We start from the raw sequence: 25,201 nt of genomic DNA on the forward strand, positions 1-25,201 counted from the left end.
CATCAGAATATATTTGATTGTTGGGTGTGTAAAATTTGAGGCACAATGCATACGAAATAGTTTTAGAAAATTTGTATAAATTACAAATTATAATGTTTTGATGACGTGTCGGGTGGTGATGAAATGTGTGTGAATGAGGATGAATATTATAGCACTGTTATTGTTGCAGATTGAATGGGCTAGCGGTTGTCACAGTCAAGAGGTTCGAATAAGCGCCTTTAAAATCACTGCTTTAGGAATATTTTCTAACTCAAAGGGAAATAACTCTAAGTTACATTTTGCACTAATGTGATTGGTCAGCACAATGTGCAAGTTCCCGCCATCTTCTGAGTGAATTTTCTTCTAGTTTTGCTGACAGTGGAACATTATTATACAAGCCTTGCCCAGAGACATCTTATAAAAAATGTGGCAGAATCAAGGAGGAGGTAAATGACAACATTAGACAATACGAGATCGGTATTTTGTCCATGATAGATAATGTTATTCTCTTATACCACACATATGCGGACTGCACATATCAGGGTCAGATAAGAATAAGAGAAGTTATATTCTGATCGGATATATTGTCACAGCGTTAGAGATTGGCACTAGTCCTGTAGTCCTTACGAAACTGCCCAATAGTGAAGGTATCCAAGGACGAGTAGAAATTGGCCCATTTAAAGGGTTTTTCTACATGTTATCATTATAAGGACTAGTGGACAAAAACTGTTAGTTTCTAACCCTGTTGTCATATTTTACAAACTCGCAAGACCCAATCGTAAAGATATGTAGATGTTTAGATAAAGCAGATGAAGCGAACATACTGAAAAATGTTATTTGGGGGACCAGAGTTGATCTACTTGCAACCTATAGTATAGATATAACACAAAAGGATTTATTTCCCCAGAAATTTGAAATACGCTTGCCAGAGTTCACTAATCAGTGTGTCATTCTTTGCAAAGAGGTTGCACATTGCTAGTGAATGAAGGAAATCTTTCTGTTGACAAATGGATTTGGCAACATATATATATATGAATGTTGTAGTATATTTGTTAATTGTGTACCATTTTTTGGTTTGTTCGGTTTAACACTAAGTAATTAAGTTTTATGTACAGATTTCTAGATTAACATATTGTTTCAATATTGCCACCTGTGTATTTGTCGTCATTCTCTTGATGCTAGGTTTATTATTACAGGTATAATTAGCATGATTAGTGGTAGAACTACTCAGATTACCTGACGAAAACTGCAAAATATAGATAAAGATAAAATAATAGTTTCAGATACTATTCATCCGATCATTGCATCAAAATTCTTCAAAGACAAATTTACTTTTATTGTGCATTTTTAACTGAATCACTGGTAGATTGGTAGGAAATGAGCACACAGCTGATTGCTATTTCTGGCTTAGTTTACGGGAAAATACACATTGTAATCTTTATTCCTGCATGTAAAACAATGCCAGGCAAAACAGAAAATACAATTTAAATGGTAAATCATCATGTTCAGTGATAATTTTAATATTAATTTATCTGAATTTCACATTTTTGTTGATCAATTTTGTTATCACCTGTTTGTTTACCTTAATTCTCTGAGGGCATACTATGTAGGTTATTCTTAATTCTCTGAGGGGATACTATGTAGGTTATTCTTAATTCTCTGAGGGGATACTATGTAGGTTATTCTTAATTCTCTGAGGGGATACTATGTAGGTTATTTTTGTACAAAATATGATGTTGACAGACAGCTTCAGCTTTTCAAGTCGTACATGCATTAATCAACAACAAAACACATGTCAGTTTGGCTGCAGCTCTTTATCATTGTTTATTGTATACCTTTGTTATGATTTACAGCTTCTCATTCTTTGATACTCTGACAGGTGTCGCTTCGTGCAGTGACAATAGCGCCGAATACAAGTCAAACCACTTGAAATTATAGTCCATAATAACCCATCCATATTTCAATACTTTCAAACTTGGGAGTGTTGTTTCCCTTTAAGTTGACTATGAGTATACGGTAACCCAAATAAACTCTTCAGCTAGTTGCAGGCCAATGTAAAGTCTGCTACCTGGACCTGTGGATAGTCAATGTGATATCTTTTTTAATGACAAAAACTCATCATGACTTCATGGTTACACAAGTCATTAATGTTTGCATTTCTATATGACTATGCATGCATTCCTTCTGACTTTATATGTTTGAATAAGGAGGACGTTTTAGTCAAATTCAGTGTGTGCATCACAAGATTGTTTTATACGTGTATCTAAATATTTTTCCCATTCTGACATTTTGTACCCAACTCTTGAGACCTACAGCGGGTACCCGGGTAGGGTCGGATGAAAGGTAGGTAGGTACCCAGGTAGTAAATTTGGACTCAACCCAGCCTTACTGTGCTAGTGTCCAGCTTATGCCATTAGGTTAGTGTTTCAAAGTAGCATGTTGACAGTATGCTGCCACTGCCCTATCTGGAAGGAACCAGTGTTTACATTAGGCATGTGTTCAGAAAACATAAGCATTCCAGTGAAATGTGCAGGTAGAGTTATGTGGTTGTATAACTCTAATTATATCCTGTATATGTTGTTTCAGGCTTCAACCAAAGTGGCTATGGAGACCAAGGTGGGGGAGGGGGGTACATGTCCCCAGGGGGGTTTGGTACCCCTCAGCAGTCACAAGAGAGGAAGGTGAATAACTATCAAGATGCTCTTATGAACTAGAATATGCAAAAGAGGTTTTTTGTCCTGTCATTGTATTTAAACATTATATAAAATGAAAAGCAGGGATCAACTCAAGTCAATCATGTTTTCTGCTACTTTTTAATAAAATATTACAAAATATGGTGTTATAAACATGCTTAATGTGCTTAGGTTTCAAAACTTTGATAACATGGAGAACCTTGGCATATAAAACTGCAAATTTGAGCACTTGTTTGGTCCCTGTAAGAATTCAGGATTAGGTTTTTAGTATGATTGTTGCATGATTGGCTTATGTCTGTGACTTTGTTCATACTATTGATATCATCAGACCCCATCTAGTGCATCTAGTCCAGTCAATATACAGTTTTACCTCCAAACAATTGCAACGGAACAATTTCTGATGAAAATCAATCAGAATATGTGTAAGTTTTTACTTCTTAGAATCACTCGAGTTTTGAAAGAGAAAAGTATGTAAACGTAGTGATTTGAGTGCCATAAATACCACCTTATATGTATCATGTTTTGTGTGGTCAGTTTTGGTTGTTGCAATGGCTTTGCGTCGCTAACCTCAAAGCCTTACTCAACAGACCACTTTCAACTTTAATTTTTGATTCGTGCATGTCTAATAATGGTCACATTTAATTATAACCCCGACAAAATGTCCAAGGGTCCGTCCGTCCGTCCGAAAACTTTATCCGCAAGATTTCTCTTAAACTATTCAGGGGATTCATCTCAAACTTAGTACATATAATGTGTGTCATATGGAGGGTGCAGTCAAAAGAAAAGAATTGTTTTGATTAATTTTCCATTTTTTAATGAATTTTTCAAACCCTAACGTCCGTCCGAAAACTTTGTCCCCGCAATTTCTCTTAAACTATTCAGTGGATTCATCTCAAACTTAGTACATGTAATCTGTGTCATATGGAGGGGTGCAGTCAAAAGAAAAAAATTGTTTTTATTATCCCCCTCCCAACGAAGTTGGCGGGGGATATAGAAACAGGCTCCGTCCATCCTTCTGTCCGTCACGTTTCGTTTCCGGAGTATAACTCATAAACCGTTCAATATTTTTTCATCAAACTTTGCAGGTCTGTCAGGTACATGCTGAACTGGTGCCTTTTGCTATTTAGAAATTTAAGAAATTTTTATTTTTTACGTTTCCATGGCAACAAGATGGACATAGGTTCTGTGAGGGGAGGGTTAGTTTCCGGAGCATAACTCATAAACCATTCAATATTTTTTCATCAAACTTTGCAGATCTGTCAGGTACATGCTGAACTGGTGCCTTTTGCTATTTAGAAATTTTAGAAATTTTTATTTTTTTACGTTTCCATGGCAACAAGATGGACTGAGGTTCCAAACTCTTCTTTTTTTTACAATTTCCATGACAAGTTCAACCTCGGTTAAAAAAAGGTTATGGTTTGTTTAGATATAATTATGTCATAAATTCTGCAACAGGGGCGGGGGATATAGCCACGTTAGTGGCAAACTCTTGTTAATTTTCTATTTTTTAATGAATTTTTCAAACCCCAACGTCTGTCCGAAAACTTTGTACGCGTGATTTCTCTAAAACTATTCAGTGGATTCATCTCAAACTTAGTACACATAAAATATGTGTCATATGGAGGGGTGCAGTCAAAAGAATTTTTTTTTTATATTAATTTTCCATTTTTTTATGAATTTTTCAAACCCTAACCCTATCCTAGCTATTTAATTTGTAACTACCGACACACTAGGTGGGTCGGGGTATTAGTGAGCCACGCTCACTTTTGCACTTGTTTGAATTGGCATCAACATCTATATAGACACTGTTGTGAAACATTCAAATGGAAGTTACAACAAAACAGTGTGATTAATTATTTACTTCAGTTACTTTCGTCTAACTACACAGGATCAGAATCAATGCCAGTCTCATCGTCTTTCTTCAATCTTGCCAATCTCTTGGCATTGGCTACGGTAGCTCGAGTCAGGTCACTCTTGATGTCTCCCGAGCACAGTTTGAGCACAGAGTACATAGTGGTTTGGGCTGTGCTGGGATTCCATCACTAAGCATCAACTCCCAGGACTGCTGGACAGATCTTTCACTGTTCCTTCCTTATCAATCATGTCAATAGTGGGATCCGAAGATGAGGATGAACTACTTCTGTGCCCAGTTCGAACCTTCAGGGTTTTCCTCCATCGATCCAAGACACAACATGATCTTGGATTTTTTATTCTGGTCTCGCCTACTTCCAAAATGGAAGTTAGTCCTAAGACTATCTGACTATGGCTATGCTCCATTATACTGCAGGCGTACAGACTAGCACCTTGAACATGGCCCTCTACAGCAACTGTTCCATCCAATCCATCATGGAGGTTGTTTTTGGTGCTCGGATACTGTCTTCGCCAGTCATTATCTCAGTCATTAGGCTCTTGACGATGTACAAGGTGTTCATAGTTTCGGTCACTGGTGGTGGTGCAGCAAGTCACTCACCCCAGACGACCTTGATCCTTACACCTCGGAACTGACCCTGCGACCTGTCTGGTAGTATTTACCCCAGACAAGGGGTTTCATGTTTCCCCTTATTCCAACTGCATGAGCTTGGTCAAAGCTCTTTTCAATTTTTCCTGTTTTCCATGACTGGACTTAACACCTCCTACTCTACTTCATGTGGCTCTATTGGACAGGAAGGTCTGTTGTTTCCGTTTTTCCTGCACATGATGCTATTTGTGTACCCGGACTGGTTGGAGGGTCAATTCTAAATTTCATCTGAAAGGCATGCCCCCTTCCATTCCATCTGATAAAGATGCATTAAGGTAGTAATGCAGGATAAGATAATTTTTTTTTAGTAAAATCTCAATAGTTTCTATATTTGGATACTCTTCCTGCATTACTACATCTAAAGTGCTCTTCCATTGCTTTGCTATCTCCCCGTGAAGTTCTTTCAGAAGTCCATTTATATCAGTGATGTGGTTATACGTGACCTCGCCACTTCCGGACACATGGTGGCTGTGGGAGGAAGTAAGCCACAAAACTGGTTGGTACAACAACTTCTGTAGCCAGGACCTCTCACAGCTCCATCTTCCTAGGTCAAAATAACAGAAGTAGAAGCATTGAGGAACAAATGCAGGCTAAGTATCCAAATGTATAAAATATTTTGATTTTACTAAACTTTCCCCTATTGAGATATATATTCATTTCATATGCTATGTGCTGCATATTCACGTACAAGAAACACGAAGCATAAATTCTGTTGCAATTAGTAAGAGGTTTGCTACTATGTTGTCCTCGATTGACTGGACTAATCATACTCCTGCTTTCTGTCACTGGTGTGTCTGATCCAGACTTGATTCACAGAACAAAGTGATATTGCTGGAATATTGTTGACTTCTACAAATGAGCTTGTGAAAGCCAAAATGAGAATCAACCCGTGTAAGACCATGACTATGAGGCACCATTTAATGTTGAATAGTAAAAGCAGAACAGTAGACAATGTGAGCCTGTAAGGTAAGTGTGACTGCCTACTACTTGATGCTGATTGATGCTGATTGTCCTGTTTCCTGGTCAGAGTCGGACCCGAGCCCAGAACATCATGCCCAGCACCGTGGCCCAGGTCCTCAACGCTGACCAGACTGACGACAAGTTCTACCAGGGAGATGTGGAGCTGTCACAGGTGAGAGCAGACCTCCAGGTTTAGATTTTTAACAAGTAGCCATATGGCTACAAGTATTGTTTTCCAGGTACCATGTGGTAAAATCAAGAAGTCAAGCCAATATTGTAGGTAGCCAAATGCATTTGAAATTATCATTATCAAATAACTATTATAATATGTACAAATTACAGCACTAGTCTTGAAATTGTATCTTAATGGAAACTACTTTTTATCCCACCCGGCACATAATGCGGGATATAACGATCAGCCAGTCTGTCTTGTCCGTCCGTCTGTCCGTCTGTAATCATTTCCTTTTCCGGGGCAGAACTTGAAAATAATTCAGTGTATATGATCGAAACTTGGCATATCTATCAGTCACATACTGAACTGGTGCCTTTTGCTATTTAGGAATTTTAGAAATTTTTATTTTTTACGTTTCCATGGTAACAAGTTGGACTTAGGTTCTATAAGGGTGGTGTTCGTTTCCGGAGCGTAACTTAAAAACCATTAAATAATTTCTTACAAAACTTTGCATGTCTACCAGGCACAAACTGAACTGGTGCCTTTTGCTATTTAGGAATTTTTATTTTTTTTATTTTTTACGTTTCCATGGCAGCCAGTTGGACTTAGGTTCTATAGGGTAGAGTTTGTTTCCGGAGCATAACTCAAAACCCATTCAAAACTTTCTTACAAAACTTTGCATGTCTATCAGACTCATGCTGAACTGGTGCCTTTTGCTATTTAGGAATTTTAGAAATTTTAATTTTTAACGTTTACATAGCAACAAGTTGGACTTAGGTTCTATAAGGGTTGTGTTCGTTTCCGGAGCGTAACTCAAAAACCGTTAAATACTTTCTTACAAAACTTTGCATGTCTACCAGGCACATACTCAACTGGTGCCTTTTGCTATTTATTAATTTTTATTTTTTTATGTTTTACGTTTCCATGGCAACAAGTATGATTTAAGTTTTCATATAGGGTGGGTTCACATATGGAGTATAACAAATAAACTGTTAAATATTTCCTTGCCAAACATTGCATGTCCATATATAACGTACATACTGAACAGGTGCCATTTGATATTAAGGAGTTTTAATGTTTATTTTAGAATTTCCATTGCAGCTATTTTGACATGGGCTTAGAGAAATGTTGGGTCAGTTACCTGGTTTGGGACCATAACGTGTTAAAATGGGTGGGGGATATAGATGACTTCGTTGACTATACGCTTGTTTCTTGTAATTTTTCATTTGTTTGCATAAAAAAAAACTACAGAAACACACATGTTTTACTTTCCATTTCATATGGATGCGACCATTGTGGATCTTTTGTTGGTAAACAATGTATGCTTCTTAAAGAACATTCAACTTTTGACTCATTACATACAGAATTGCACATTTACTTGTGGTTACTTTACAGACAGCTGCCGGGGGGATATGTCATCTTTCTGATGACTCTTGTTTAATTTTGTTACTTATGACTTGAACAATGATGCAATTTATGTTACTACATGGTTAGAAACTAATCCACTAGTCCTTATAATGAAAACATATAGCAAAACCCTTAAAATGGGTCAATTTCTACTGGTCCATAGGATACCTTTACTATTGGGCAGTTTGGTAAGGACTACAGGACTAATGCCAATTTCTAAAGCTGTACTAGTTTATATAGGTATATCCTCGCTTATCCAATAAGCATTGTCAAATAAAATAAAGTACTAATTACATTAATTTTTATGTATTTTGGTTCATTGTTAACTTTAAGAGGAATTATTTGCGAGTACAATTATAAGCAGACATGTTTTCCGATATCAGCTGTTATTTTTGTGTGTGTCTACAGATGTGTAGCAATAGAATTTAGTCACCACAAGATATTTTTCTAGGTAGTCATTTGGTTAGCTCTGAATTTTAGACAGTTGACTAATTGAAATTTAGGTTGCATTGGCTACTGTTTTAGTCTCAACTTTGAGGCCTGGAGAGGGGCAAATGTTTGTGATAACAACAAAAGCAGCAGTTGAAATAATCAGGCTTTGATTTCGCTATGTCCAAGCTGCACCAGTGCAGGCAAAAGACACTTTCCTGATGCAACGTAGTTAATGACTAAAAAAATTCTGTTTTCACCCTGCCGAACTAAGTTGGAATTATGGAATTATATTTTGGCTGGAATAACGAGTCTGCATCATGGAATCAAAATTGCGTAACAAAGTCAACATCCAGTTCGAAAGTTCAGTTCAGTCAATTGCATGATCTGCAAAGCAGGTGTAAGGCCAACTCCACGTCAACAGATAAGCGAAGTAAGACCCGTTATATCACAATTGTCTTGACTGGGCACCACCTTTTCGTTAGAGGCAAAGTTTTATGAGAGGTGGAAATTTTATTGGTCAATAGGAAGGTGCTTTGATTGAGCCTAGAAATTCCAGCCTAGTTTGGCAGGAGTGGAAACTGGACTTTTACACTCGGTAAACTCCCTGGCCTCGGGAAGATGGTAAAACACTGCTAGTGCAGGTCAATTTTATTTTAAGGTCGCACCCTGTGCAGGTAACATTTCCCACCAAATGCATGGCAGCAGTTTTAGTTCTATAACTTTCCCATAAATAATGTCTACTCCTATCATGTGTATCAGGTTTAAATCAATATTTTTTACTTATCCTGCATTACTCCTTAATGCATTCACTGCTTACTTACGACAACTAGAAGGACAGCGCTGCGAAGGTCCTGGGTGAAGAAATAAAGTTGTTGTTCTCAAGTCCCAATCAGTGGCCGTCCGTCGCTGTCCTGTGACCTTGATGACACCTAAGGTCATCTTCACATCACTGCTTGTCGCAGCACAGCTAGGACGTGTCCAAGCGGAGCTCTCCTTTTGGATTAATTTTAGACCTTCAGTTTGTCTACAATCTTAAAAATTGATCTTCGATGGGTGATGTATTCTTTTCATATTACTTTCACCATGTTGTGTAGTTTTATGTGAATTAATTAGGCATGAAAAGACTCTCGTCTTTTTTCCCGCCAAAATATTGTTGTTCGCCGCCATTTTGAATTGTGTTACAATCGTTTGCCTGCCAAGGTAGTCATATTGTTTACAATTCTCAGCTACGTATGTATAACATTTTTTTATGTTTTTAAATACTACTAGCTTTGGCGTAACAGTGAGTTGCGTATACTAAAATTATTGTATACTTTTTCAACTCGTTAAAAATATGGTTGCCGATAGATTAATATCAAATCTACGGCTTTCTTCCAGTCCCGCTTCATCAACAATTCTTTTATTGCGTACCTATGTTTATGCGATTAAATAGTTTTTTGTTGGTATTTTTGGTTTTACATTGAGTTGCGTATATGAACTTTGTATACTCTTGCAACTCGTAGTTTTTGCCGATAGATTATTGTTCAATTCTATGGCATTCTTCAAGTACCGCCTCATCAACAATGGCGTAATTGTGTAACTTATGATTGAGCGTGGTACTAATTATCGTGGGAAAAATCTTACAAAGATTATCATCTACGTTGTTTGGTTTGCGCGCAGATGTGCTCTCCAAACCCTAAATGAAAATATAAATACCCTTGGTTTACATTGAGTTGCGCATACAAAAATATTGTATACCCTTGCAACTCATAAATTTGCCGATAGATTAGTGTTCAAATTCTTCGGCACTCTTCCAGTATTGTCTCATCAACAAGGGTTTAATTGCGTAACATACCATTGAGCATTGTACTAATTGTCGTGGAAAAAAAAAAAAAAACCTTACAAAGATTATCATCCACGTTGGTTGGTTTGCGCGCGGATGTGCTCTCCAATCTCTAAATGTAAATAGCTTTGGTTTACATTGAATTGCGTATATAAAAATATTGTATACCCTTGCAATTCGTATTTTTGCCGATAGATTACTGTTCAATTCTACGCCATTCTTTCAGTACCATTTCTTCAATGGGTTAATTGCGTAACTTATGTTTGCGTGGTGTACATATTGTCGTGGAATAATCGCCCAAAGCTCTTTATCCACGGTCATAGGCATGCACGTAGATGTGCTCGCCAAAATTCAAAATGTAATTTTTGTGTAAATCTCTAATCCAACGAGTTTACTATATAAAAGCAGATTACTCCAATCATATTTTGCAGTTATTCCGTCGTGAGACGAGAGGAATGTCATTATCGCAGAATAGCGAATTACATATGGTTCTGTCATTACCACCCAACCGTTATTATCGGCAGGTATTATGACGCCTGTGATTGCAGAAGTACACCATCCACCGAAATCAACAATACCGGAGGATTTTGTGAGTATCGTAACTGCTCCTATTTTTTCAGCCGCCGGACACTTCCAGATACATGTATGATAATCTGTGACGTCGGCGACAGCACCAGCACCAGCGTATCGAGATGCTATGATGGGGGTAGATTAGACGCAAGCCTTGATCCAGTCAATACTTTTGAGCTTTGTGTCTGATTTATCTGCGCCGAGCGCAGCACTTGACTACAACCCAAGCATTTCTATTACGCAAGCGGCGCACGATCAGCTTAGCGCTGTTCCAACATATCCAGCATAGACCTGCGCCGAGCGCAGCGTCTGACTGATACCCAAGCGCTCCTATCACGCAAGTGACGCACGATCAGCTTAGCGCTGTTCCAACATTCCAGACCTGCGCTGAGCGCAGCGTCTGCGTACCAATCAAGGTCTCTACAATGACGTTAGCCCAAGGCTTACAGTGTACTCGGTTACGTAACCGGCACATGATCAGCTTAGCACATGTACCCGATTGGGAAGCAGACCATCTCGTGTCAGTAACGCCTTCCCCTGATAACAGGGTAAATAAGAGGGACACCACGAGGTCATTGGAGGAAGACGTCTCCAAAACTCACATTTGCTCCGTGATTTAAGCGACCAATATCGTCAATGTTTGCAGTGGATCAGAATCTATTAGAGGATAACCCTATCTGATTAGATCACTTCCAAACTATGGTGTTTTTCCTACAGCGTCAGTTTGACCACAGGAAAATTCATCTTGAGACCGTTCTGACGGAGATTACTGTTACACCCAAGACTTTATAGCGTTTCCAACTGAGATGCTGGTTTCAAGGGCAGTCTATTACTTCAACCTTGGTCATCTACTCCCCTGTTCAACGAACAGATCGCAGACACGCACGTCAAATTCCCAAAAAGCTTGGAAAGTCCAAGCGGGCTGGCAAGTCAGGGAATTATAAGCCTAGACGCGCGTTTCTCAGGGAAGACCAGCATTCCCTTACTGAGAAAGGGAGTGGCAGAGACAAGTCTCAAGGACGATTTCGTACTTATCGCACTATATCATGGTGTCCGTATAAGGGTAGCGATAACCCCACCGTTGACCACAGTTTGATTGGGAAAATCCAACATAGTCATACTGTTGGTAAGAAGAGCTGTAGAGTGGGTTCACAACCCAGTCTTTACTCCGGGGTTTTATCCTCACACGTACCTGGTACTCATGAAGGACCCAGACAAGATGAGAATGATCCACAATCTCTGTGTTCAACGAACGTTTGATTCTTCATCAGTCTCGACTATCCATCCCAACCGTAGACTTTTCAGGTCCAGTTCATTGGGGTTCACTACCAGTGGTAGTATTTCCCATTTGACATGTCAGTGACACTTATGGCTATTTACAGGAGTAATGAAGCCAATAACTATCTACACGTGACGAACACTTGGTTCGAATCGTAGATGGAGGGCGATCTACTGTATCATCAACACATGTCAATAACTGGGATAGACAATCAACGAGGCGAAGTCGGGAGTATTCTCCTTCCTATCTGTACCGAGGGACAGATGGCACAAGTTTCTACTTCTTTTGTCATCTACTCTACACCAACCACACACACTTCGCCAGTGGCAAGTGTTGCTAGGGTTAATCACCTCGGCACAGGAGTTAACTAGCATGGGCCGCTTACAACTGCGACCAATTCAATTTTTTCCTGAACCCTTACATCAGGAGTCAGGATCCACTCAAGGCCATCACTCTACCGACTAAGCTAGAGCCTTGCCTCAATTTGTGGCGCTGAATGTCTGCGGAGTCTGTTTATTCGGGTTTTCCCCGAATACACACCTGTTTGTGGACGTCCCCTTTCAGGGGTGGAGTCTTCACTTACAAGACCAGATAAGCTCAGGGCTATGGCCCGGCGCACAATGGAAGTGGCACATAAACAACTTGGAGTTGGAAGCTTTAATTCTGGCTATATCACATTGGCAGAATCAACTACAGTTAGCCCGACTCGCTATATCCACAGACAACAGCACTGCGGTGTGGTGCCTGTGCAATCGGGGAACAACACACTCCCACTCTCCACTTCTAAGGACATTCAGATTTCTTCCATCTAGTGGATCGGCTGTGACTAAGGTTCATAGTTCAGCACATCCCCGGATGTAGAAACATACTGGCCGATACTTTATCACATCCAGACAGGGTGGCTCCCACCGAGTGGAAATTTCTCACAGAAGCATTCCAGTTACTGCTTCAGGAATTCAGGCAACCAAACATTGACTTGTTTATTACTTGCCTAGGCCACCAACTCATGACGTATATCTCCCCATTGCCGGATCCGCAGACTTGGGCGGTGGACGAGTTCAGTATCACTTGGGAAGGGCAAAGAACTAACACTCTTCTGCCACCACTTTTACTTCCCAAGGTGCTACAGGGGATCAAGGAGACAAGGTATCTCGATCTCTCCTTTGGTCGCACCCTGGTAACCGGCGAGAGGGTAGTTTGTCAAGCTCGGAAAAATCTAAAACGATTCACTTCCCCTCTCACAGTGGTCCAACCTACTCATCCACCCTCAACAGAAAATTGCCTCACCCAATGTCTGCACGCATGGTTCGTCTTTAAAAGGCGTTTAAGTGCGAAGGGTTATTTCGACACGGGCAGCAAAGCTATAGCTTTAGTTCATCGTTACTCTCCCAGAGACGACGATGACAAGTGGGGATCACTTGAGACTTTTTACAGGGAAGAAAAGAATCAAGACCCTACGATTGCGTCACAATTCCTAGAGGAATACTTCCTACATTGCGTACCCAAAACACTTCGAAGGTAGCATCATTACTACGTAATTGGCTGCAATTATCTTAGTGTTGGCCGTTTCTGGAAAATCACAGTGTGATTAAGGTCACGGAACTACAGGCCATATTATGCTCATTCAGGTTTGAGGATCAGAAGGCCAAGTTCCAGCCACCTGATTGGGACTTGAACATGGTACTTCGAGGTTTGCGAGGGCCCCCCTTCGAGCCCCTCATTGCATCCTCATTTTCAAGCTCCTTCCCAGCGCGTGACACCTTCGTTACACTCTCGGTATAGTAAAGAGAGCTCCGCGAACGTGCTAATTCTGTGAGGAGTTTGGACATCACCAAGGAAACAATGGTTTCTCTTGGCATTAGCAATGGCGGTACGGGTGAGCGAACTACATGTGATCGACTCAACCCGGATCCGTTTTGAGCATGGGACGCACGGAACGGGACATCTAGGGTTATGCTGGGATTTTATTGCTAAAATCTACTACCAGGCCAACCCGACCGTTCCTTCACCATCCCACCGATATCGACTATTGTGGGAATCGTACATGGTGAAGCTCTCCTGGGCTCGGTGCGAGCAGTTCGAGTTTTCATTCGACGCTCCAAGACTAGGCGTGGTTCGTCCACGACAGAAGTTAGTCGCATAATCGCAAACACCAAATCTCTATGGTTACGCGCAGTAATCCTTCAGGCCTACAAGATCATCAAACGGAACTCGCCGAGAGCGAATTACCCTCAAGATCTCAAGGTGTCAGCCTTACCAGGGCTCAACACGGCAATTGTGGTTTTGGAATAATCACGGAAGGATATTTCTGGAGATTCGACACATATTTTCGTTAGTCATAACCTTCGCGTTGGGGCTCTCGAGGATGTCGAAGACATTCGAAGTTTGGCCCTCTGGTTGTTATCCTGCAGATTGCCAACCCCTGACGCAAATAATGAATTCGCCCTATACAGAGCCAGTCAACTTCCATGTGCAGTCACTCAGTCGCCACCAGTGGAAGAATATTAGACAATCTTGTTTGTCAGCGACGGCTCTATGACCCAGTAAGTAAAGAATTAGCTGAATAGCTATTATTTTCTTTATTACTAAGCGTGTATAGGGAATTTCTCTTTAATTCCTATGTTCAATCTTTTTGATTTTTGAACAACCCGCTTCACGGTTAATCGACCAACTGGTGTCGTATTGCAGGGTGTGAATTATTGAGGTTTCTGTATTCTGAAGGTTTACCCACCTCCAAACCGTCCAATACAGATGCATTAAGGAGTAATGCAGGATAAGTAAAAAATTTAGTAAAATCTAAATATTTTTTACATTTGTATACTTATCCTGCATTACTACGCTTAAGGCCCACCCGTCGTTAGACTTGCCTCCCCACTTTGGCTTCAGAAACCTCAAAAGTATGTTTTTCTAAGAGCTTGGGCGACAGGCAGTGATGTGAAGATGACCTTAGGTGTCATCAAGGTCACAGGACAGCGACGGACGGCCACTGATTGGGACTTGAGAACAACAACTTTATATCTTCACCCAGGACCTTCGCAGTGCTGTCCTTCTAGTTGTCGTAAGTAAGCAGTGAATGCATTAAGGAGTAATGCAGGATAAGTATACAAATGTAAAAAATATTTAGATTTTACTAATACTCCAAGTAAAAATACATGAACTACCCTATATCGCCATCTATAAAGGGACCCCACGTATAGGACGACCCCCCCAAACCCTGTACAAGCCTGCAAAATTGATGCTAATTTATATACCCCGTCTATAAAGCATAGAGGAATGAAGCACATCACCAGCGCATACACAATCCCTACATTTGCAATAAAAACGTGTTTGTCTTCCGCAGAAAACAATCGTTTCCCTTCAGCGATCAGGTAAACAAACAGATCATAACAATTAAACCTGGTCAACACAAATTTGATAGTTGAGATAGCAAAAACACTAGACATGATCATTTACCGATTAAATTGTATTTCCTGTTCTGATTGGCATTCTTTTATATGCAGATTAAGATTAATGTGCATCTTGTCTCGTAAACTAAGCCGGATGAAGCAATCAGCTGTACACACCAGATTTGGTTAATAATTACCCAATAATATAATTTTAAAGAATCTTGATAAAATAATAGAAAAAAACTGAATCTGAAACTATTATTTTATTCGGAATAGTTTATTCCAATATCATGTTATTTTAGTAGTATTTTACTATATATATTTGATACATTAATAACCATATGTGTAGCACTTTGGTACAGCTGATCGCTATTGACGGATATTTTTTTCTTATGGAACAATTTGACCAATCACTGCCGATGCTTCCTGCTCGCACTTGTGAAAACTTTATGTTTACAAATTATAGTCAAACTACAACAAATACCACTTTCAGTGAGTCAAAGTATGGCATTTATGATACATATATCCATTCTCTATCCATCAAAGTTTACCTCAAGGCGTCAATAGCGGTAATATGACCGTGGTTGCTGTAAATAACGGTGAGTTGTGTGACCTTCTGATCGCTTCACATACGATTTTGCTGGAATGAAAATAACAATATTGAATGAAATTTTGAATAAAATTAATATAAGAGATAACAAAGGTAAGTCCAGATATATAATGAACTGTTTTTATAACCAGACAGTGTAATTACATGATTACTTTGCGTACTTCATTACAGATTTGTTGACATGGTGTTGTCCGGTGTTACCTGCTCACCGTTATGTCTGAGTTGGGGGGAAAAAACATCAAAACTCTTCAACCCTGTGTATAAGACAACCCCCCTTGAAAGCCTCCTAATTTGATGTATGAAAAACTCGCCTTATACACCGCGATATACAGTATTCTGTTCTCATGCCCATATATCAGACCACAAAATGGAAACATATGTCCCTTGATTAAAACACTATCAGCAAACAAAGACTGGCGAGGAAATTGTGTTGAAATATGAATTGCATAGAGAAAGTCCTAGCTATAGTCCTGAACTGAAAGGGGTTGTATTTCATGAAAAGGTTGATGGTTAATTATGGTGAATATGAACGTGTTTCAGGTAACGATCGTGGGCTTGGTGCGGACAGTGAAAGAGTCTCCGACACGAATTGATTATGAGATTGATGACATGACTGGCCCTCCTCTGGAAGTTAAACAGTTTGTGGACAATGATGTAGGTACTCTGTAAATAAACACTTGTATGTTCTGATTGTATTTGGGAAATTACTAGGGTGTGTCACAATTGACTGATGCTTCACAAGCACTGAACACAGTCCAACATTAAACACTAGTAGTGGGACGATACACTGATGCTTCACAAGCACTGAACACAGTCCAACACTATACACTAGTAGTGGGATGATACACTGATGCTTCACAAGCACTGAACACAGTCCAACACTATACACTAGTAGTGGGACGATACACTGATGCTTCACAAGCACTGAACACAGTCCAACACTATACACTAGTAGTGGGACGATACACTGATGCTTCACAAGCACTGAATACAGTCCAACACTATACACTAGTAGTGGGACGATACACTGATGCTTCACAAGCACTGAACACAGTCCAACACTATACACAAGTAGTGGGACGATACACTGATGCTTCACAAGCACTGAACACAGTCCAACACTATACACTAGTAGTGGGACGATACACTGATGCTTCACAAGCACTGAATACAGTCCAACACTATACACTAGTAGTGGGACGATACACTGATGCTTCACAAGTACTGAACACAGTCCAACACTATGCACAAGTAGTGGGACGATACACTGATGCTTCACAAGCACTGAACACAGTCCAACACTATACACTAGTAGTGGGACGATACACTGATGCTTCACAAGCACTGAATACAGTCCAACACTATACACTAGTAGTGGGACGATACACTGATGCTTCACAAGCACTGAACACAGTCCAACACTATACACAAGTAGTGGGACGATACACTGATGCTTCACAAGCACTGAATACAGTCCAACACTATACACTAGTAGTGGGACGATACACTGATGCTTCACAAGCACTGAATACAGTCCAACACTATACACTAGTAGTGGGACGATACACTGATGCTTCACAAGCACTGAACACAGTCCAACACTATACACTAGTAGTGGGACGATACACTGATGCTTCACAAGCACTGAATACAGTCCAACACTATACACTAGTAGTGGGACGATACACTGATGCTTCACAAGCACTGAACACAGTCCAACACTAAACACTAGTAGTGGGACGATACACTGATGCTTCACAAGCACTGAACACAGTCCAACACTATACACTAGTAGTGGGACGATACACTGATGCTTCACAAGCACTGAACACAGTCCAACACTATACACTAGTAGTGGGACGATACACTGATGCTTCACAAGCACTGAACACAGTCCAACACTATACACTAGTAGTGGGACGATACACTGATGCTTCACAAGCACTGAACACAGTCCAACACTATACACTAGTAGTGGGACGATACACTGATGCTTCACAAGCACTGAACACAGTCCAACACTATACACTAGTAGTGGGACGATACACTGATGCTTCACAAGTACTGAACACAGTCTAACACTAAACACAAGTAGTGTCCAACATTATACACTAGTAGTGGGAAGATGGTGATGTTTTACTTCTCGATACAAGCATCAATCACAGTCTCTAAGTAAAACTTCTTACCTTACATGTTTGCTTTTATAACTGTTACACCAAACACTAATTAGTAGTGAAAAAGTAAATATTTTCATCTATTGAGGCCATACTTGGCACTATCATCTGTAAAAAGTCAATGTGCCAGCTATTTGGCCATCCTGTCTTTGAAAAAGATGGCCTAGCCTGATAACTACTTTTAACTAGAAACAAAATACTAGATCTAACTGCAGTAATGTAGGATAAGTATAATAAATACAAATATATATAATAGAGGTGTAACGATACGGGGTGGTCGCGATACGATATGTATCAGTGTTTACTGGTACAAGCTAAGCCAAGTTGATGTCTTTCTGCTCTCTAAAAGATGTGACAAGTACAGTTGAAGAAGATATAAGGTGTTTATTTACTGTTGTAGCAAATTGTCAGCAATACAGTATGTTTTACTGAAACAACAAACTGGCTTTGAAACTGTTAAACGTATTTCATGTATTTTCTTGAGTATAGTGCACACCAATGTATAATGCGCACCCCCCTCTAGCGGGTTCAATATTTTGGAAAAAAAGAAATTTGAATATTATGCGCAGAAAAAAATTACACCGTACCCCTTTAGCGAAGTCCGGCAAACGAACGGGTGATGAGAAACTTTGTCAGTACAAATTTCGAAATTTGTGATAAAAAATCACCAGACATGTTGACTTACCGTTTAAACTGTATTTTTTGTTCAGCTAGGCATTGTTTTATATCCAGGGATTAAGATTACCTTGTGTATTTGCTCGTAAACTAAGCCGGACACAGCAATCAGCTGTACACAAGTTTTCTTGGAATCAACCTGTGATTCAGTCAAGACACACCCAATGATATAACTTTACAGAATTTTAATGCAAGGATCGGCAAAAGTTGTATCTGAAACTTTTTTTTTATCAGGAATAATATATTCCAATATCTTGTTAATTTAGATGCAGCTTTTACTAAACATATTTAAAATAATAATAATAACCCTAAGCGAAGCAGCTGATCGCTATTGCCGGGTATTATTTTTTACATGGAACCAGTCTGACCAGTCACCGTCAAGGCTCCCGTGCACGTGATCGCGAGAATTACGTGTTGACATAGAATCGTCCAACAAAAACAAATATGACTTTTAACGAATCAAAGTATGGCATTTATGATATATTTATCCATTCTCTGTCAACTAAAGTTCGTTTCAAGGCGCCAATAGCGGTAATCTGACTGTGGTTGCTGTTAATAGCGGTGAGTTGTGCGATCTTCCGATCGCTTCACACACGATTTCGCCGAAATTAATTAAAACAATATTAAAAAGGAATTTTGAATAAAATTAATGAAATGAGTTACAAACATAAGTCCAGATATACAAAGAACACTTTTTATAGCCAGACAGTGTAATTACATGAATAATTTTCGAACTTCAGTATGGATTTGTTGACATGGTATTTCCGGTGTTACGTGCTCACTTTAATGTCTTTCCATGGGGGAAAAAACATCAAAACTCATTAATTCGTGTATAATGCGCACCCCCTTGGAGGTCATCCACTCAAACGTCACTTTGTCCAGTGGTCAGGTCAGTAGAGCAGGACTCCGCAGTTACTCATTCCCCTCCACACTGCTTTTCACCTCCTCAGGGGTAATGCGCACCCCCTTCTGCAAAAAAGTGGGCACTATATTCAAGAAAATACGCTAAGTAAAACTGTGTTATGAAAATATCGTATGTATTGCGATACATGCTTTCCAAATCGATGCATCGTATCGTGGGCTGTGCATCGGGATACAATACTGTATCGCCGTATCGTTACACCACTAATATATAAATATCTCGGATTTGACTAGCACTGTAGTTTGCAGGGCATGTAACATGTGATTGAAGTGGTTGTGTAGGTGCATGTACAGCTGTTACTTCCATGTGTCCCTGGCTCATGTCCCCACTCTGTTACCAGGAGAACCTGCCTGAGGAAGAGCGGGTGCAGGCGATGAGGGAGAACACCTATGTCCGTGTGTACGGCCATCTCCGCTCCTTCGCTGGCAAACGCAGTGTCGTGACCTTCAAGATGACCCCCCTGACTGACATGAATGAGCTGAGCTGTCACATGCTGGAGGTCATCCACTCACACGTCACTTTGTCCAGTGGTCAGGTCAGTAGAGCAAGACTCCGCAGATACTCATTCCCCTCCACACTGCTTTTCACCTCCTCAGGGGTAATGATAAGTCTTTTAAGACAGATTAGGATCTTTGGCAAAAATCAACGAATGGAACAGCCTGCAGGATAGTTTCTGTGAATAAATTGACAATTAGACATCTATATGTTTTTGGAAACCTCTTTATGCAAGGTGATTGCAGATTTTCTGCATTGTACAGCAATTGTGAGCAGAACATTTGCAAATTGTATGTTTTTAATGGGCGAAAAAAGTGGTTCATGAATTTTGCATGACAATCAAAGTCTATCAGCTGAAATGTGGACATAGTCAATTAGATGACTATGGTTGTGCTTGGTTGTACATTCCTGCTATGTACTGTTACATTGGTAGAGGAAGTAGTTGTGCCATGGACTGCCAGACATTCCTGCTATGTACTGTAACATCAGTAGTCTATGCTGGATGTTACAGGGTGCTGGAGGTGGTGCGATGGCGTCGGTCAACAGTGGTGCTGGCTTCAGTGACGTGGGCAGCGGTGGCGGCGGCAGCAGCACTATTCCTGGACTTTCCCCACTACAGTCACAGGTACGAGGTGTTCCTTTCTCTCCATTATTTAGAGAGTTATAGCCCTTGCTCTGTGCTTTTCAACTGTGCATACTTCGTGAAATGGGGACAGGTTTCCACAGAAACTAATGAAGTTACATAAATAAAAGTTTACATGCCTATCTAAAAGATACTTGTCAAGACTGAGTTCGAAAATTGGTCCAGTAAGTTATTTATTTACAGAGTTATGGCCCTTGATCCATGTTATTTTACTTGGTGCATTGTGTGTGCGATGTTTCTCTGAAACTACTGAAGTTAGCTTATCTAAGAGATACTATACTAGAGGCCTATCATAAGTGTAGGCAGCTTTATAGATATAAATTGCAAAGGAATTTAGAGAGGACCATCTGGATATCAGTTCCCATACCTGTGTGTGAAGACCACTGAGGTTTCCCTTATTAAATAAACACAGTTGGATGTAGATGAAATATTTCTGACATTTTACCTTGTTTCATTTTGTCGCTGTGTGGGATGTCTGGCTGCATTTTGCAATACTGTTAGAAAACTTTGTGGCAGACCATGCAGTCTCTAAGCAAATGTGGTATTTCCTAGACAAGAAGAGCTTCTGTTTGGGTGCAGTTACTCTTGTGGCAGTCCAATGGATCCGGGAAAGGCAATCATTGACACTCACGTGATAGATAACCTCCATAACTATTGTTTGAAAATGCCCAGTGTTAGAATTGTCTTGAAGACTAGAAGTTTGTAGTTTCAATACTCGAACAACTCTATGAAGAATTATTCAGTGATTTAGAAAGCTTTGAGGAATAGCTTTTCATGGAACGTTGTGTTGTACAAGGATTATTACGTTCAGGTTTGCTGCCATCCATTCTCTCTGTGCACTTCTTTCTTTCCCTCCACTAGATTCAGCTGATCATAAAGAACCACCCATCTGACACTGGGGCCAGCATTGATGCCGTGTGCAAACAACTCCGCAATGTGCCAGAGCAGCAGATCAGGTCAGTGTTGCAGAAATGACAGATTGCATCCTTAGAACACATCACTTGTCATAGAGCAATTAATGAGGTGGTTAAAATTTGTGACTGGGCTGATGTTTGTCTTTGTTCATCAGCTTCTTGTGTGACTCCCAGACTTTTTTACAGGTATAATTCAGATATGATAAGATAGCTAGGATATCGCTGACTGTCGTGTGAAACAATACTCACTCACTCACTCGCGGAGAGGGTGTGTTAGATCATTGTGGATCGACAGTGAGGTGTGAAGACTCCAGCTCTACATCAGCTTCATCTTCATTCAGCTTCTACAATTCTGATTTTCTTGTGTTTGGGTGACTGATGTAAGGCAGCACCATGTCTCTATTAGGGTACACTGGTTCATATACCGGAGCCTGTCCCATTATACCCATGCTCCTACTTCACAAGAGTAATAAGCCAACCTGTCAGTACTGAATACTCTGACGATATGGCTGAAATATTGCCGATGTCATGTTAAATATTAACTTGTGCTCTCACAAATACTGTGAAATGACTGAAATACTGTAGCATTAAAACAAATCTTCCTGCTCAGTTTTATATGGTGTTGAGAAAAAAAGTAAAAGCTTTTGTTGGCTTTAGTGTTGAGACATGCTGGTCCTTCTCTATGATGAAGACCCTTGGTATACGACATTACAAGAAGGGCTGAACACCCCTTCAGATCCAAGATAAAACTTGATCAATTGCAAATTGCTGAAGTACATATATATATATATGGGGACTATATACACTCCCTGAATTGTGTATGAAAGGGATTACATTTGTGCAGTGGAATATTGAACTCTACAAAATAGGAACCTTGACATGTTTTTGTGACGGATCCAAAATAATTTGTTTGACGTTTATTGCAGAGAAGCGGTTGACTTCCTGAGTGGCGAGGGGCACATCTACTCCACAATAGACGAGGACCATTACAAGGCCACAGATGGTTGACCTCATTCAGTGCTGGATCTCACCATTGTGTAGCCTGTGACAAACAATGCTAGAAGGTCAGGTCTGGACATTGGAGGGAAGTTGTGAGCATGTGTTTACCTCCAGAAAAGAAGGGATGTATTGGTGTGGAACATCTACCCCTGTCCAGTACACCACAGCTGTAATTATGTATATACACTGACAACATTAAATGTAAAATAACTCATCTTGTGTTGGTGTTGTGTTGCAAATTATGTCTATGACACTATTGATTGGCATTTAGAAGTTTGTAGTTTATTCACCCTGATGAAAGGGCGACAAGTGTCTCCAAAAGTGTTGATTATCCAATATATAAGCAAATATTTATCATAATAAAAGTGCTTTGTTGACTTTATTTATTCAAAAGATATGATGTTATGTAATTGAGCTAGTTTCTATGGATGTCAGCACAACAGATAAAGGGGAAGCTTGTGGACAGCAATGGGTGCAGGTCCAGAATAATGGTAGGCCCACTTGAAAGGTTTGGGTTTTTGTGGTAACCATTGTACCCGATTTCCTGGTGGATACAATAGCAGCTAAATGTGAACATGGCCTCTATGTTTGACTAAAAGATGATATTTTCTTTGTGTCCATCAACATCTGAACATTATAGCATCCTCCACCCGTGTCATGCTGTATCTCACTTTCAGGTAGCAGGTGATGCATTATCACCAGCTCATTGGTGTGCCATTATTTTTATGAACTTCCTACATGTTTTTCTCACATGTGTAGATGTACATGACCCTAATCATCAGTTCTCAGTATTCCTTGAAATACGTGGGGGCAGGGATAGAGAGGTGAGGGCAGGGACAGGGATAGAGAGGTGAGGACAGGGATAGAGAGGTGAGGGCAGGGATAGAGAGGTGAGGGCAGGGACAGGGATAGAGAGGTGAGGGCAGGGATAGAGAGGTGAGGGCAGGGATAGAGAGGTGAGGGCAGGGACAGGGATAGAGAGGTGAGGGCAGGGCAGGGATAGAGAGGTGAGGGCAGGGCAGGGATAGAGAGGTGAGGGCAGGGATAGAGAGGGCAGGGCAGGGATAGAGAGGTGAGGGCAGGGATAGAGAGGTGAGGGCAGGGATAGAGAGGTGAGATAGAGGTTGGTAGGGATAGAGAGGCGGGGGCAGAGATAGAGAATGGGACAGGGATAGAGAGGTGAGATAGAGGTTGGGGTAGAGATAGAGAGGTGAGATAGAGGTTGGGGTAGAGATAGAGAGGTAAGATAGAGGTTGGGGTAGGGATAGAGAGGCGGGGGCAGGGATAGAGAGGTGAGGTGGAGGGGGGATAGGTAAGGACGGGAGGGACAGACGAGGGAGTAGAGTTCATGACACTAAAACTGTCCTTACTTTTCACTTGCAGTGAACTAATTGTTGTGTTGTACCAAATGTAGATACAGTTTTACAAAACTAGGCAGTGTAGAAACAAAACAGCCTCAGAATCAGCAGCAGCAGATTCCAAGGGAGATCAGTTCAGTTTCCTGATGTTGATACTCTTCATTATTTACTTGCCAATACTGGAAGCTTTATACTTTTTACCCCCCCCCCCCCCCAGCATATAATGTGCTGGGGGATATAGCGATCAGCCAGTCTGTTTGTCCGTCTGTAATCATTTCCTTTTTCGGGGCAGAACTCGAAAACAATTCAGTGTATTTGATCGAAACTTGGCATATCTATCAGTCACATACTGAAGTTGTGCCTTTTGCTATTTAGGAATTTTAGAAATTTTTATTTTTTACGTTTCCATGGTAACAAGTTGGACTTAAGGGTGGCATTCGTTTCCGGAGCGTAACTCAAAAACAGTTAAATACTTTTTTACAAAACTTTGCATGTCTACCAGGCACATATTGAACTGGTGCCTTTTGCTATTTAGGAATTTTTATTTGTTACGTTTCCATGGCAACCAGTTGGACTTAGGTTCTATAGGGTAGAGTTCGTTTCCAGAGCGTAACTCAAAACCCATTCAAAACTTTCTTACAAAACTTTGCATGTCTATCAGACTCATGCTGAACTGGTGCCTTTTGCTATTTAGGAATTTTAGAATTTTTTATTTTTTTTATGTTTACATGGTAACAAGTTGGACTTAGGTTCTATAAGGGTGGTGTTCGTTTCCGGAGCATAACTCAAAAACTGTTAAATACTTTCTTACAAAACTTTGCATGTCTACCAGGCACATACTGAACTGGTGCCTTTTGCTATTTAGGAATTTTAATTTTTTTATTTGTTACGTTTCCATGGCAACAAGTTGGATTTAAGTTTTCATCTGTGTATGTCATCTTTCCGATGACTCTTGTCTATCTGGCAAATAGCAGTGACACATGGGTGTTTTCAGTTCTGTACAAATGGGGTGTACAGGTGCCTCAATTTTCTAGAAACCTGATTGCTGGTTCAAATCCCAGATTCCCATAACTTTTACCATGTTGGTGAAACCCTTAATTAAATTAAGGGTTTACACCAACATCAAGCTGATATAACTGAGATGGTCTTCAAAGCAATGCTAAAACCCAACACACAAGGATCAAAGACTTCAG

The 25,201-nt window shown here is 40.3% G+C and overlaps 1 protein-coding gene across 1 annotated transcript; it reads left to right on the forward strand.

The window, feature by feature from the left end:
- Positions 1-292: 292 nt before the first annotated feature.
- Positions 293-22,864, forward strand: LOC124111883 (replication protein A 32 kDa subunit-like). The gene is made up of 8 exons (XM_046471760.2): positions 293-425; positions 2,566-2,660; positions 6,218-6,322; positions 16,369-16,482; positions 19,940-20,134; positions 20,606-20,719; positions 21,599-21,693; positions 22,578-22,864. The coding sequence occupies exons 1-8, from the start codon at positions 404-406 to the stop codon at positions 22,657-22,659; spliced, it is 822 nt and encodes a 273-aa protein (XP_046327716.2). The 5' UTR covers positions 293-403; the 3' UTR covers positions 22,660-22,864.
- The last annotated feature ends 2,337 nt before the right edge of the window (positions 22,865-25,201 follow it).

Source organism: Haliotis rufescens, unplaced genomic scaffold (genome assembly GCF_023055435.1).
Source record: "Haliotis rufescens isolate VD_foot unplaced genomic scaffold, xgHalRufe1.0.p SCAF_2, whole genome shotgun sequence".
NCBI classification, from domain to species: domain Eukaryota; kingdom Metazoa; phylum Mollusca; class Gastropoda; order Lepetellida; family Haliotidae; genus Haliotis; species Haliotis rufescens.

Coding starts and splice junctions, on each gene's coding strand:
- LOC124111883 (XM_046471760.2), top strand. CDS start 404: ATGTGGCAGAATCAAGGAGGAG. Junction 426..2,565: donor GTGGCAGAATCAAGGAGGAG/GTAAATGACAAC, acceptor ATGTTGTTTCAG/GCTTCAACCAAAGTGGCTAT. Junction 21,694..22,577: donor GTGCCAGAGCAGCAGATCAG/GTCAGTGTTGCA, acceptor CGTTTATTGCAG/AGAAGCGGTTGACTTCCTGA.